Raw genomic sequence first — 16,418 nt, 5'->3', positions numbered from 1 at the left:
TCTTAGATGATTCCCAGGGTTGGGAACAACTGGGACAGGAGGTGGCAAACTGCATCTTTCACATTTTTATTGGTTGGGAACAGTTGCCCACAGTTCCTGTCCACGGGAAATTCTCCGTGGTCTATCTCTATTTTAAGTTCACTTTACATCCATTACACAGTGCTAAGTGGGCTCAGAAGGTCTGAAAATGCAGTCTCAAATATCAGTGAAAATAATCCTAAGATTATTGAGATGGCCAGGTGTGTGTGTAAACTCAGAGAGAAAATAAAAGCAAACACACGCATCTTATGAATTAAAACTTATAAATTGACATACCCGGGAGAGATGTAATTGTAGCCATGTTGGTCCCCGGATATTAGAGAGATGAGATGGATGAGATATTTTTTTTTATTGGACCAACTTCTGTTGGTGAGAGAGAGAATCTGGGGAGCCACACAGAGCTCTTCTTCAGGTCTAGGAAGGGAACTCCCAGAATCACAGCGAAATGCAAAGTTGAACCAATTGGTTAGCATAAGTAGTTAGCACATATTATAAGGGACCATTTGGGGTACAGTGGCCTGTTAACACCTTTGCCATCATAGGATAAAAAGAAGGGGCTAATGGGTTACAGATTGTTGTAATAAGCCATAAATCCAATGTGCCTGTTTCCACCACAACTTCAACAACTACCACATATTCATTCAACTCTCTCAGGAACACTCCCCCACTACCATCATCTTCCTGGACACTGCAATCACCTTGAACAACGGAACCCTACAGACAACTATGTACAAGAGACCCACAGATCACCACACCTATCTTCATAGATTCAGTAACCACCCCAGACACACCAAGAATTCTGTTATCTACAGCCGGGCACTCAGATATCATAGGATATGCTCCAGGATGTACACCTTAACACATTTAAAAGTGCCCTCACCAAACAAGGACACTCCACCAGAGAAGCAGATTGCATCACGGAATGGGCCGCCAAATACCCTGAGAGAACCTGCTTCAGTACAGAAATAAAACCACTTCTGACTGCACACCTCTAATTGACACCTACCACTCCACACTGGAACCCACATGGGGTCTCATCAAACTACATACTCGATGGGGACCTCCTTCTTGAAGAAATCTTTTCTGAACGAACACACACACACACCCCACTTTTGGCCTTCAAACAACTCTCTAAACACCTCATCAGAAGCAAGCCATGCAGAGGCCAGGACACACGAACTCAAAGGGACATCAGACCCTTTCAGAGCAACAGCTGCAGACATATCTCCAGCTACAATGATCAACACCCCCCACAACACAACTTTTAAGATCAATGGATCCCGCACGTGCCTTTCACAACATGTGGTGAACTTCATCCAATGCACTAAATGCCCCAGTAACAATTATGTGGGTGAAACTAGACAATCACTATGCTCTCAAATAAACTCTCAGGAAAATGATAAAAGACTAAAACACCCTATCCTGTGTGGGTGAACACTTTTTTCACACAGCAATCACTCCATAACTCACCTATTAGTCCTCATCCTCAAAAGAAACCTGCACGACACTTTCAAAAGATGTGCCTGGGAGTTTAAATTAGTTACGCTGCTAGACACCAAAAATCATGGACTGAACAAGACACTGTGTTTATGGCTTATTACAACAATCTGTAACCTATTAACTCCCTCTTTTTGTCTTGTGACTGCAGTGGTGTTAATGGCCACTCTACTTGGAATGGTCCCTTACAATATGTGCTATCTACTTATGCTAAACAATCTGTTCCATCTTGCATTTCTCTGTGATGTTGGGAGTTCCCTTCCCAGGCCTGAAGAAGAACTCTGTGTGGCTCAAAAGCTTGTCTCTCTCACCTAAAGAAGTTGGTTCAATAAAAATAAAAAAATAAAACACCTCGTCTGTCTATACATCTGTGAAATGCAATTATTTGTAGGGCTTCTAGACTAGATCTGAAGCTTGATTTTAATTGTACTTATTGGATGTTGTAAATATTTCCAGTGACATTACATTAAAAATGGAGCTTCTGATACCATGTCGAGATCTTTGGAAACGTTATTTAGAACCAGTTTTGCTGCTTTGTATACATAAGTTCTATATCTCTGCTACCCATCCTCCTCCATTATCACTGAAAGGCAAGAATATGAAAACAGGATTTTTGGGTTTATAAACCCTCCCGTGCTCCTGTTGCTTTCCTTCCCAATACTAAGCCCCTGTGACTACCCTGTTAAAAGTTCCTCTGGCTGAGGTTCTGATGTCAAAACCAGGATTATGACACCAGACAAGGACCGTAAGCAGATGAACTCTCAGAAACAAGGATTTTGTTACCACGCAAATGTCCCAGTACTAAGGAGTTAGGCAAGGTATAATACCCCAGATCTGTACTGTGCCGTCAGAAGTGACTCTGAATCCAGCAGATCTGGTTTCAAGCTTTTCTCTGAAGTGTCATGAGGTTTTTAAAATTCCTTCTTGGGATATCATCATAGGTTATTTTATTTTTTCTTCACTATTATGGCTCCATCTGCGTTACATAACACTCCTGTCATGATTGTTCCCTTTAAAATGCAGTTTGGAGATCTTGTTACTATGTCATTCAGCTCTCTCTCTGACCCTGCTGGCTAGTGACCGCTTTTGGTACCAGTCAGAGTGTGGCTCAGATTCCCAAGTCATTACCCATACTCCCACATCACCTTCTTCCTAGGGAGCGTTCTGGCCCCTCCCCTCAGAAGCATCCCAACAGAGGTTGCACTCACTGAATGATCTCCACTGCCAAATCAATTTGTCTGAAATAAAGTGAAGTTTCTTGGGATAGTATGGAAAAGGTAGAGAAAATGACCAAACAAAAGCTCATTAGAAATAGTTAAAACCTGCTATGTAAAACTGTGCTAGGTGGGTGCAATGTTGGTGTTATGGGAATATTAGCTGTAGTCAGGATTTGTTAACTTTGTCTGTGAATGGCTCCAAGAGCACCCCATATTTCACAAGACAGGTTTTGGGGTTAGGCTAGGAGTGGGGGGTGGAGGGGTTGTGTCTTGTGGTACCGTGGAAAGGTAACTGCCTTTGACACCCCACCCCTTCACCTGCTCCTCTGCTTACTCAGAAAATCTTAAACAAAAATGACATCTGAGGATCTATTTCAGGTTGTTAAACTAACATACCCTGCCCCACACAGAGTAGGGGAAGGCTGAAGTGGGTCTCAGATCTCCTGTGCAGCCCACTTATGTCTGTCTCTCTATATCTATGTATGTGTAGGGTGTATGCACGTGAGAGAGAGAGAAACCATGTGTGTCTCGCTCTTTCTCTCTGAATACTTACTCACATACACCCAATCACATTTTGTTCTCCATCTACACTGCTGAAAATCGGGAGAGATTCCATTTGAGTTCAGTCAGACTGTAGATAAAAGTGTGTGTGTGTGAGAGTGAGAGAGAAACCCCTTTTTTCCAAACCTATAGTGTCCTATGTTCCTGTTGACCCATTCCATAGCTGAATTCCCTCTTGGGCGCTTTGTCAGATATAGAGATGTTCGCAACATAAGTGCCTTTATTTTCCTGAGGCTTTTTTGCAGAGCCGTTTGGATTGTGACAGAAGCTCAAAATTTTTCTGGTGTACTAATAGTCAGTTATACTCCCGACTTGCTGCTGCTCACATTGCTCTGTCAGAACAGTAGGCAGCTGCTGGCACTTCACCAACAGGCAAATCTAAAATGGGATGCCTACTAGAGGGGCAGCCGAAAAGGCCTCAGGTTTGTCCCAGGCACTCAGTCAGAAAGCTTGACTTTTAAATTTGCCCAGTGAACCCAGGAGATTCAGGATGGGCACAGCTGCTGTAAAAGAAGCCAGACATGATCTCTTTGAGTGTGACAGCTCAGACCTAAAGTCATTAGGAGAGGCTGAGAGAGAGGGTTTCCTGGGGCAGAAAGCAAGCATGTAAAGACCAGAGATTCAAAAATCCCGTAAAGTCAAATTGATCTAGTCTGTTTTCATAGAGGGAGCATGATCTAGTGGTTAGAGCAGGGACTGAGCATCAGAGTTCCGAAGTTCTATTCCTGCCTAGGCCACTCATTTGATGTGTGGCTTAGGGCAAATCATGGAGGTCAAATTTTTCCATTTTGGGCGAGTGGGGAAGGAGGAGTCTGAAGTTAAGCACCAAAATTCATATTTAGGCACCTAAATAAGTGGCCTGCATTTCAGAGGTGCTGAACAACTACAGGATCCATTGAAATCAATTTAGGTGTCTAAACAGGGATTTAGGTACCTAACTCTAGATCCATATGTTTGAAAATACTGCCCTCAATCTCTCTGTGCTTCAACTATCTTGTGGAGGAAAACTGAGGGGATGATGCTGATCTAGCCCCTCGGGGTTCTGAGACTAACTTACCCGCCGTTCCTAAAACACTTTGCAGTGGAAAGTGCTAGAGAAGGATAGAGCTTTCTGATGTGTTTAGTTGTTGCATGATTCTCAAGGTTAGCCCAGTGATGACCAGCTGGACCTTGGGCAGCCTGGCTAGTTCATCATCTCCCCACCTCCATGCCTTTTTTTCTTTTCCAGAGTATCTCTGGATAACAATTAGCTAGCGGTAGTATGTGCGTTTCACAGGGAACTCGGCATGGGATCAGTTCATGAGTATCTAGGTGAATAGTATATAATACAATAATAGCTAGCACTTCATCAACAGTAGCCCTCAAAATGTTTCACAAAGGTGGGGGATGTATTATTTCAATATTTACAGGTGGGGAAACTTAGGCAAAGAGGAATGAAGTGACATGCCAAAGGCCATATAGTGTGTCCGGGCAGAGCTGGGAAAAAAGACCAGTTTTCCTGACTGAGTCCTTTTCACTATCCACTAGACCATAGTGGCCACCCACTGTATACATAGGTGTGTGGACCAGTGTGCATATATACAATGTAGGCACTGTTCTTTCACTCTGAAATGTTACGATGCTGTTGAGATTCTGTCAACTGGATGAACAGATGCTGAGAAATCTTAGCCACTACATAGAGCTATCTATTCAGTGATTCAAGAGAGAGAGGGAGACTGTGTGTGCGTGCACACTCGCGCATGCGTGTGCACCTACATCTTAATCATTACTGTGGCTGAGCAGCTTCTAATGGGTGATCCAAAATGGAGCCGCCGCCTCCTAGTTAGACCAGTAGGATCCAAGCTGAGCTCCTTTTACCTGGTAACCACTCTTTGCTGCTCTTACCTATGTCAAATGAGCAGAGTGTGTCTGAGCAGGATTGAAATATTAGACCATCCCCCAGAACAACTCAGCAATGAAGGCATGTTTGGTTGGTAAATGCAATCCAAAAGGGAGCGCAGAAAACTCTCCATAACAAAGAGTAAAACATTAAACTAGAGCTTCCCATTTTCTTCCCATTTGAGGACCTTATTGGCAGGTTCCTTGCGGGCCCTCCGTAATTTTCTAAAATGGGGCAGGGTGCAGCAGCTCTCACCTTAATACAAAGGAGCAGCTTGGTGAGAATGCAGATTCCAGGTTGCAAAGCTTCACCTTCATCTAAATGGCCAGATTTCTTGGACCAAACTGAAGCATTGGCTGCTGGCCTAGTGCCCCCAGCACCCCGCATCTTTGTGACAAAGGGGAAGGGCAGCCTTCAGACCACGCTGCACAATGGGCTGAGCTTTGGCTACCCTTGCTTCAAACTGAGTGTCACGGCCAACAAGTCAGATAGAGAAAAGACCAGGATAAACACGTCGGCTCTCTGCCTCATTGGCTGAACATTCGCCATACTAAGCATTTCTGCTGAGCCTGCCTAAGAGGGAATATGCTGTTGTTCACTACTCCTTTCTGCCCTTGTGGGTTGTTGCTGAGTGTGCAATTCTCTGTGTTCTGTTTGCCCAGAATTTCTGTTGCATGCCCAAGAATGGAAAAAGGATTTGGGTTCCTTTTTTTTTTTTTTTTCCTCCCTCTACTGCATGATGAGGATGATGAATCAGAGCTATCAATTAACTATTCCTCCTGACTTTGTCTCATGCTTTCTTCCTTGTCCCATTTCCAGGACCCAGCACCACTTGTCAAGAAGATTCCTGTGCTAATCAGGGTATCTGCAATCAGCAATGGGAAGGTTTCACTTGCGACTGTTCCATGACGTCATACTCTGGGAGCCAGTGCAATGACCGTGAGTGCCAGCTTTTGCTGTCTGGGACTTAAATGGGAGTTGGGAGGTGTGTGTCAGGGGAGGAGGGCATAGAAAATAATGGGGGTGGGGAAGGTTACTACCAGAACACAGCTTTCCCAATAGCAAAGCCAAATCATCTGCTTCATAGAAAGGAATTTAAAGGCCAGATTCCTTGAAGCAAGATCCAGTGGTTTATTTTTCTCTCTGATCTAGTTTAAATGTCGTCCTTGCTGAATGTGCAAATGGATCTAATGACAATGATCACTGAATGTCTGGTTTACCGAAACCAGGCATAATTTCACATGCTGGGTAATAATTAGACTTGTGCAAAACTTGGCATGTTTTGGTTCATATAGTTTTGCAGCCACTGAGTCTCATTTTGGATTTGTTTTTGTTTCAATCCCTATGGTAAAGTCATAGCCCCCAAATGAAACAGTTGAGCATCACTCCGCTCTGAGAATAACAGTGATTCTTGAAGTGCTGGGCTTTCTGTAAATAGGGAGATTTGGGCTCCGATTACTGGAAATTGGTTGAAATTGGATGGGAAATTAAATGTGGAAGAGCAATGCGATTGATTGTATTCCTCAAAATGTTGAACCCCCTCAGCTCGAGGCAAATCTGCCCTAAGACCTCTGATTAATAATGAAGTTGAAAAAATCGTGCACTTAGTCTTCCTGTATGTAGATAATTTCCCCCCCTTCAATAGCCTTTGTTGGTTTCTAAAGGAAGCAGCTGGGTTCAGGACCAATTTTCCTTATTTAACAAAATAAGGTATTTTACAGTGATGGTCCAGAACACAGGAGTAAGTAGGGCATTGTGAGCAAGTACTACAATAAGTAGTATTGTGCCGTATTTACTGTAGTACTCATGCATTCTTTTACTGCAGCAAGTACAGCATTGGGCACTTGAGTTCTTTGGACCATTAGTGAATGATGATGATTTAATTATGAACACTTGCAGTCTTTTTTAGTAGAGTTTCAAGAGTCTGTCTGGTTAAGTACAACCAGCCATATGAGGTACCAGTAATATTTCTACTGGAACTGTTTGACCAAACCCCTGGAACTGAAATTCTCCCCAAAGATGGCATCAGCAACAAGAGGTTCTTAGCAGGTGTACCCATCTGTTCCTTTCATGGGCCGTGAAGCTTGGCCTTCCATAGGTCACTCAGTGTGCTGCATTACTAGCTGCTCTCCCCTTCCTCCCAGCATCTCTCTCCTGACCACACGTTGGGAAAGCTCAAACTAGGAGGGGCAGTGTAAAAAGAGTCTTGCAATCATGAGTGTAAGGCTGTGCCAACTGCAGTGAGACTCCAATTAATGGTTCACCCTTTAAATGTGGGGAATTGCAGAGCGCAGTTATGCTCTCTGGCTAGTGTAGAATCTAGAGCAACACCACTGAATCCAGAGGAATTACTCCAGATTTAAGCCAGTGTCAAATCAGAGCAAATTTTAGCCCTGGGTGTCTACAAAGAGATTGTTTGTTTGCAAAGAGATTCACAGCATTATCTGGGCAAGTAAGCTGTGAGCTCTGGCACCATCACTATCTCCTTGTCGTACTGACCTCTCTCCCCATAGATCTCTTCTACTCTTTCATAAAATGACCAGTGTAGTTCCCTGTTTGTCACATCTGGTTGCTAGTCCCCCACTGTTGTGCACCACTCTGTCGTTCATCTTAGACTTACTAAACAAACCACATTACAAGGCTAGTAGCATAGAGGAAATGCTACCTTGGATCTGTTAAGCAGCATTTAAGTAAGTGCCGTGGATAGCTCTAAAGGGATTGTTGATGCCATGTTCTTCTGTGTTCCTAATGGGCTTCACAGCTCCAGAGTATTGGAATACCCTTGTTACACTGTTGCTAATGAATTCAGGCAGGCTCTGAAGTCTCAACAAGCCAGGTTCCTGAGTTTGTAACTGGGGCTTCTTTGCCACTTTGAAGCTGGTAGCTGGAAAGCCATGCAAGGCAGTCAGAGTAGTTTGATCTGAGTGATGGTGACTCAGATGCAGTGACCAGCTTTCAAATGCCAGCAGTGCATGTATGGGCCCTTGCCAGTGAACTTCAAATGCTTGCAGGAGAATGGGGTCTGAAAGAGAGCTGGGAAGGTAAGTCGCACTGACTGCTCCAGGGCAGCAAGAATCCAGCTGGGATCTGCACCAGGTACGTGTGCCCTCTTCTTGTGTTAAAAGTCTCTGCAAAGCACTGGGGCTTGAATTGCCTTTTTCTGTCACTGATCACCTCATTTCTGTTACACAGCCAGGGTAGATGCAGTTGGCTCTTGTTCCATGTCTGCTAAACATGTTTCTTATTACACCTGTGTCTGATGCAAACAGAAGTGCTAGCATTGTAATGGGAAAGTGAATTACGTGTCATGTGAATTGGATTAAGCAGGATGGCTGGAAGGAATAAATAGCCTTCCTCTACACAAGCTGTAGCCTTAGTTGCCAATTAGGAATGTGTTAGGAACTGCTGGGTCAAGAAATATATATATATTTTATAAAACTAACAGGAGTCTTTCTGTTACTTGAGTAGATGCTCATCAAATAAACTCTGCTCTTGCATTGGTGTAAGTGCATTGTTGCAGCATCCATTTTATACTGAAGACTAATCAGTGGAGTTGCTACAGATTTACTCGATGTACTTTCTCATCCCATTTTGATAAATAGAGCACTTCCTCATTGGGATGATTGCATTGGAGTAGATTCAGTGCAGCACATTTCCATGACACTATGAGATGGGTAATTGGCACAATTAGTCCACTTAAATGAATCTCTCAGTAGTGGCTTTAGCTAGTCCCCAGTAACAAGTAGGTGTGAATTGTAACTTGCTAGCATAAATTTTGCAAACTGAAGGAGTTTTCTGAATTGATACTCAGGAAGGTTTGGTGAGATAGTAATCCTCATTTGGAGCAATTATACTCTAATTTCTGTAGAATAAAGATATCTTTGTGCATTCAGTGGAGCTATCCCAAGCCAAAGATCAGGCCGTAGGTGTTCATAATGGAAAAAATTCTAGAATCTTTATAATAGATTTGTCATGCAGCTCCATTAAGATTATTGGTTGGATTTGGGGAATCACACAGACCTCAGAAGCTAGGAAGTGGGTGTCCCACTTACAGTCTGTAGAGGCATAATTTCAGTTTCATATGTTTTATTGTGAGTTTTCTGCACAGTAGAAAAAATGATACATGATATGGTGTACAAGCTGGTTAGAAAAAATTGAATAATTTCAGAATATGGGCTGTAAAAACGTGTATTCTGTCATGATCTAGTGCTGCTGTTTTCCTAGTTTCTAAGGCAATTAATGAAGTCTGCCTTGAATACTGATCTGTACTAAAACTGTAAAGGGCGAGAGTGTGTGGGAGAGTCAAAGAAGTGCCTAAAATTATGGAAAGGTGGGTTTAATTCTGCTCCTTTCTGGGACTGCTATTCTTTAATGGTGGAACAATTCTGGTCAAGCAGTCCAGTATTTTGGCTTGTAACCTAACTTTCAAATTTGGGCAGTTTAATAAAGTGTAGGAAACCAACATTACTACAGTTGGCACTTAGGGATATTAGTCAGTCAGTGACGTGCCTAAATGTCATATTGAGCATCCAAATGCAACACTTTTGCATGTGCTGCTAAGGTACTGAATTTTCAAATAAGGCCACAATGTCAGTGCAATACCTTGGATAACTTGAGTCTGCGGAGACCCTCAGCCTAGCTAGATTTGCTGAGTAAAGACACTAGGTCTTTTTTTTAATGCTGGATCTTAATGTATTAATTCCAGGCTCTCAGTAACTTGAGACAAATCATCTGGAAAAATTGTGATCTGTAATCTTGATCATGGAACTTCTTGGTATAATGGGCCCCATATCCCTGTAGTCAGACCATCATCTTGCCCTCTAGATTGAAGTCATATAAAGCTAGGCTTCACAGAGCCACCTAAAGGGAATGGGAGTGGGGTGTCATGAAACTACCTCACAAAGAGAGCTGAGTTACTCTGTGTCTCATGTAGATAGATAACAGTTAGGGTCAAGGCAAATGTTTTCAGGAGGAGTCACCAGGCTGATTCAGATGTGTATTAATAGAGGCTCATTGTCTGTAACAGATCAATAGCTAACAGCAAACAGGAGAGTGTAAAGCACCTTTCCAAACAGCTCTCTGTTGGAGTGGTTGTTAAGTCTGTCTGTTGGCTATCGATCAGATTTCTGGTTTTATTTATTTATTTTTAAAATTATAGGTTGTGATATCGATCCAAGTTGTTAAAGCAAGTTTTCCATTCAATCTGAAGGAAAAATAAGCAGTTCATGTTGTCCATCCTTTGTATATCTTCTCACACACTTCCAGACTCTGCTCTTTCCAAAGTGTGTATTGATATAAACAGAGCGATCTCCTCACCCAAACAATCGTCCTGCTAGGTGAGACATGCTTGTTCTGTTGCCTGGAGGAGTGGTAATACGGAGCTATTGTTCTTTTCACCTGTAACTGGCTGCATTTTTCATTAAAGGACCCTTTCCATGTAATTTATAACCCATGCACCGCTACTTTCATCTGGTGAATCCCATTAGCCTGTGTGTGTGGGAGGAGAAGGGGAGAGGGAGGAAGGGTTACTTCCTTTTTGTATGTGACTCATTCATATAGTAATGGCTTTGTCGTGATCAAAACCCTCCTGAACTCCAGCTCTGTATCTTATGGGGGACTGGTTCATGTTAGCGGAGCTCTCTTGTCCTGCAGCTCAGTTAAAAAAAAGTCAATGCCAAAATTGGCAATTTCTGAATAAATCTCAGAACAAAACTTTTGAATAAAGGTCAGAACATCATAGGCCTAATAAAAAGGAAGTTGGAGCAGACCTCAAACATTGAAGCCTGGTGTCAGGGACATGGGAATAGGTCCATCCATCTTCCTCTGCACTTTGCTTTTTGTATTTCTTTTACATAAGTGAATTTAACACTATTGATGGGTGCTGTATTGACACATCTGGAGTCTGAAGGCCTTTAGACTAGGTACACAATGAGCAGTGTCAGGGCAAACCTCACTCATCCTGTCTAAAGAATGTGGTATAACCGCAACCTTTAGTAATTAAATAGAGATAACCTCCATGTGCCATTCAGTCCCTGGTCTTGTTACCCCCATAAATCAGACTCAAGGTGCCCCACAACAACCTGCCTATATCAGTGACTCCATTGTCAATATCTGTTTTTGGCAGGTGAAAGGGGATGGCCCGCCCTAGAGTAATTGCCAGGGTTTTACCAGAAGTTTCCCTCTGAACTTTGGAAAACTCCCCAGAACAGACTAATTCTGCTGACCCTTTGGAGGGCACGGGTACAGCCTTCTGCTCAAAGAATTGACACTCAGGCAGTAATCTTCTTTAAAAACAAAAATATTCTGTATTTAATGCATCAATACTTCCTGATACAATAAATTTAAAAAAAAATCAAAACACAAATTCTATTAGCACAAGTATGCACCTTAAAGTACCCAATACTGCAATATCGTACAGTTGGAAATAGTTTTCAGTGGTTACACGTGGTGATCAGTCACATGTAGGACACTGACAGCAAGTTCTTACTTAAACATTAAAACTGTACATATAACAACAAACATACATACACAAACATCCAACTTTATTATCCCAGGCATAGACACTCATATGTCCTATTTTCCCTTCATACTATGATCATCATGCTTACTCCTCCGCCAGCTTCTTTCCTTCTGATCTGTCTAATGGTCCTTCTGTTCTGTCACAAAGCTGCTTCACTTCTCTGCTTCCCTTCTTCAGAGATTTCAGCTCTTCTTCGTTAGCTCTTGATCTTTTTCTTCTTCCGATGACACCTTTGCTACTGTTCACTCACACCGCCACACTCAGACTCGAGCCTGTCTGTTCTCTGCCTTATATACAGGTTTTGGCCTATTCTGATTGGTTATTTCCTCAATCTTTCACGTTAGCATACCTATCCACCAATCATGTTTAAGCCTTCCCTAATTCGTCCGTTCTTATGAACCAATTACAGCTGCTAAACTTATCTGTCAATCAAAGCTGGACCTGACTGAAAACCTGTGCCATGCTCAACTGATCCCTCCCTTCAGGTTTTGGAGTGACCGTTATCTCACCTCAGCGTGCCTGTTTGTTGTTGGCCGAATTACTCCTAGTCTACCATTTTAGTTTTCTCTGCCTGAGAGTCCCTGCAACCGCCATCTTGTGATCCCTGGCTGTAATCACTTAAAACTATCTTTATTAGTTATTAAATCCTTAACTATAAATAATTGCACATTTATATGCACCTTAACATTATGATTCACTGTCAAGGCTCCAATTTTTATTATTTAAATGAGTTTAATTTTGATCTTTCCCTTGCTTCAGCTAGTGGTGGCAGGGCAAACGCTCTTAATGCTATAATCCTTACACAGAACAGAGCAGATGAAAAATCTCTGGTGTCAACCAGTCTCTCTGCTGAGACTATCAGCAAGTAGGACAGTTGAAGCAGTAATGACATGGGCTTTTTATCAAATGCTCACCTGCCTCCAAGAACTGGACTGAGATCCTTTCTTCTCCCAGCTCATTTCATCTATGCCACTGAGTGGCCATAATTATTTTTGCATTGGGATTCAAACCTGTGACTCTGAGGTGAGCAGTTTTGCCTCCTTCTCTGTGATTGTTGTTGCCAGCTGGGCCAATTACCTTGTCTGGACTTTGGGACCTTTCTGTAATTTCATCGCCACTGTATTCAGCTTGATTTATTTGCAGACACCTTTTTATTGCCCATGGTTAATTATCACTCCTTTATTTGTAATGTGACTGGCTTATTACTTATTGATATTGAGAGCAGTGAGCACTGAGAGGTTGCTGGTGTGTAGGAAATAAATCTGTACATACTTCATTAGTCGTGTGTGACTAAACCAGTTAGCAGCTTAAATAAAAGCAGCCCCCCCCCCCCCCCCCCCCCCACACACACACACACACACACACACAGCGTGCTGATAATACTTGGTAGAGTCGTCCACCCTACATGAAGCAAGAGCCACCTCTGATTCAGCTAATATGAATCATACTGACCCTCTTTTCCACTCCTCTCACCTTGCTCCCTCCTTCATCTCTTGCACCCCCTCGCTCCTCAGTGCCTTTTCACACGTTACCTGCTATAACCAGAACTGCCTGACTGATCCAGTCAATCAAGCACCCTCACTCCCCTCCTTCCAATTCCCTTCTGCTGTCGGTTGGCCTTCCGATGCTGTTCTCCGCTCCTGTGCCTTACTGACCTCATCCTCCCAAAATAAGAAGAAGCAGGAGGAAGGAGATAAAAATGTGGCTGTGTACTCAGCATGCAATATAAATCACATGATCATTATTCGTCATGACCTTCATTCTCCCTTCCCCCTCCTTCTGTTTAACCATTTGCCATCACTTGCTGTGTTATATCTGGGACTGCACTGTCTTCAGGACAGGGAAATGCCTTTCATACTTTGTAAAGCACTGTTTGCCCCTCTGTTGCTGTATAATAAATAACATGTATTTGTTCCAGCACTCATGTGGTTAAGAAGGTTTTGTTGCCTTTCAGTAAGCAGGAGAGCAAATTCACCCCTGAAATCGCACCGGTAAAGTGTGTGTCTGGGATGCAAATCAAGAGCTTGTGTGAAAGTGAGTCCAGTTGGTGTACCATCCCATGCACCCATCTGGAGTCATCCCTGAGGGTTAGCGATGTTAACACTCAGAATGAACTTGGACCTAAATGTTTTGGGTGAGATTTGTGTTGAGAAGGAGGGAGTTTGTGGGACAGCTGTCCCTGGAAATTCCTCTCCCACCCCTTTGCACTTCTCCCTCCAGGGCTCAGACTGAAAACCATTTCCTTCTTTCCAACAGCAAGCCTGCATGCTTACTCTTCCCTGCTCCCCCAAATGCAGCTACCCCTTTAGCACTCAGGTGGATAATCTAATCACTGTTGCATCAGCAGCTTGGCACAAGGAGCATTTGATACAAGAGCGGCAATCAGTCACAGGTATCTGTGCACACCTGGCTGCTGTCACAGCATAAGCTATGGTCCAGTGATGCCACAAAATTTGATGGGATGGAAAGGAAAGAGGGTTTCACAGGTGGCAGTGACAGCAGCTTCAGTAGCAACCTTGGAACAAGATACATTAGAAGTGAGTTTTCTCTCTTCCTGACTTGGTTCAGCATATATGCCACTTGCATAAACCTATCTTGAAAAACCTTTCCATAGTTTGGTACCTTGGCACCCGTCATGGGCAATATTTTGCCATGTGACATTTTTTGCTGGTCATGGCAAAATCTTGGGGCCTTTCCTCACTGGATTGTTTGATCAGAGAAGTTGCATACCCAGTATTAAGCGTAAAGGATGGACTCAGAGATTATACATTTCACGGATGACGTGATGTGTTCACATCAATGATGTGTTCCAAGAGGTGCTGCTATGACCAGGCATTGCCATAAGTTGATGTTGCCAGCACAAATATGGTGCCACAAAATTAGTGATATGTGCCCCCAAAACTGCCCACATCTATTGATGGTGACCTGCAAACAGAAACTCCATTTACTGTAGAATACAATATTGAAGGCTGTACAAACTTTACAGCCTTCAATATATTAAAGTTTAGAAGTAAATCAATGGATTTACTTTAGACTTTTCTCACCTGCTTTTTTGCCTTTTAATGTCTGTCATTTGTCCAGCTTACTGGTTCTCGGGTACAGAATAGACAACTGCAGGTTTAAAACTTGAGGGAAATATCATAATATTTTTCCCCACCCACCAACTTTATCCTCCCTGAGAGTCTTTGTCTGAATCTCTTCTTAGTAGGCTGGTGTGGTGGTAATCTTGGAAACTTAGGGCAAGTGGATGTTGATGGATCCTCAAATAAAGACCAAGCCATTCTCTTAAGTTACACTGTGCTGAGTTGAATGCATTTGAAGTCACTTTGTGCAGTTTCCAACCTAAAATGTTTTGACTCAGTGCTTTAGTGGGGTTTTATGATGCCACCGGTATAGAGCATGCTTGGACATCACATGAAGTAGAATTAAAAAGTCTGAACTTTGGAGAAGGGGAGGTGACTGAAAGACACACAAAGTTAATTTGCTGCATCCTGCTCTTATTCCTGCTGCTGGACAAGACTGGAAAATAGATGTAAAGAGCAGTCCTGCAGTAGCTAGTGGGGATAGATAGATGGGGACCTAAATAGGCCTTTTCCATCTCCAACTCTTTTGGACCAGACTCTGTTCATAGCTGCACCAGTGTAAATACAGAGTAATGCATTGATTTCAGTAGAGTAACTTTGGATTTATACTAGTATCAACGGAGATCAAAATCTCTGAATCTGTTGGAGACTTTCATCAGGTTTTTAGTGAGTTAAGTGTCTGTACCCTAGGCTGATGATTACCCTTTAAAACCGCAGTCATAATTTGGACAAGTCTATGCCATGAAGTATTTGCAACGTTGTGCCCAAAAGCCATAAGAATGCCCAGATGTATAGACTTAGTCTGTGCAAGAATTTCTGGGTTTTGGATTAGGTCTTGAACCCATAAGTCCAGGTCTGTGTAAGAGAGAGAGAGAGATCCAATCTGTTTTCTTCCCCCCCCTCCCTTTTTACGATGAAAGTTCTTGACAGGGAAAAACCAAAGACAGAGGGAAATGAAAGGTCCTGGAGGAGAGTCTTTTTCTTTATCCAAGCTGCCTAATGCGCTAATTATTGCCTGTCATTGGAAGATGGTTGCCTATTGATCTCCAGTGGAGCTTAACAGTACATGGAGACATATCTCTGTAACATTACATGCTTGTTACCCAGGAGCTGCTGTAATAGGCTCAGCTGTGGAACGTTGGGGATTTGACACAAAATCTTAATTACAGTTATCATGCTAATGATCCCCAAGGGGCAGATTGAGGTTGGCTGTGTGGGTACCTGTGAAGTGGGCTATGTGGGTGTGGGGAAGAGCTTTTGGATGGATTTGGTTGTGTGGAGGTGTTTCACTGCTTAGAGACAGGTGTGTCTTGTGAGAATTTGGGAATGGAGAGTGGGGCTTCCAGTAACCCTTGTAAGGGTTTCTGTAGCATGGAGAACTTCTCCAATGGATCAAACGGTGGAGAGAGAGATGCTTTCTCTGTCCTTTCAGCTCATCAGCAATAAGGCAATAATGAAATGACTGAAAATAGCTTTCTGTAGCAGAGAACTGTCAATAGAAACACAGCGTAGGTCGTGGACCTGTGAAGGAGCTGACTCTGTACATTACTGAGTCATAGGTTCATTACAGATCACCTGCAGCTCTTCGGTGTGAACCCTTGTGAGCCCTGCTGATATGCTGT

General features: G+C 42.9%; 1 protein-coding gene across 11 annotated transcripts in view; it reads left to right on the top strand.

Moving 5' to 3' along the window:
- Positions 1 to 16,418, top strand: part of NRXN3 (neurexin 3) — a 1,218,301-nt gene that overhangs the window by 549,286 nt on the left and 652,597 nt on the right. For all 11 annotated transcript variants that reach the window (XM_067532399.1, XM_067532391.1, XM_067532404.1 and 8 more), the window contains one exon: positions 6,013 to 6,132. In XM_067532399.1, the coding sequence (XP_067388500.1) occupies positions 6,013 to 6,132 (120 nt within the window). The remainder of the gene's footprint in view (positions 1 to 6,012; positions 6,133 to 16,418) is intronic.

The sequence above is a fragment of the Emydura macquarii genome, unplaced genomic scaffold, assembly GCF_026122565.2.
Source record: "Emydura macquarii macquarii isolate MOO-44397 ecotype Brisbane River unplaced genomic scaffold, CSIRO-AGI_Emac_v2 contig_374, whole genome shotgun sequence".
NCBI classification, from domain to species: Eukaryota; Metazoa; Chordata; order Testudines; family Chelidae; genus Emydura; species Emydura macquarii.
The sequence above is the reverse complement of the archived record's forward strand: the minus strand, read 5'-3'. Positions and strand labels throughout refer to the sequence as shown.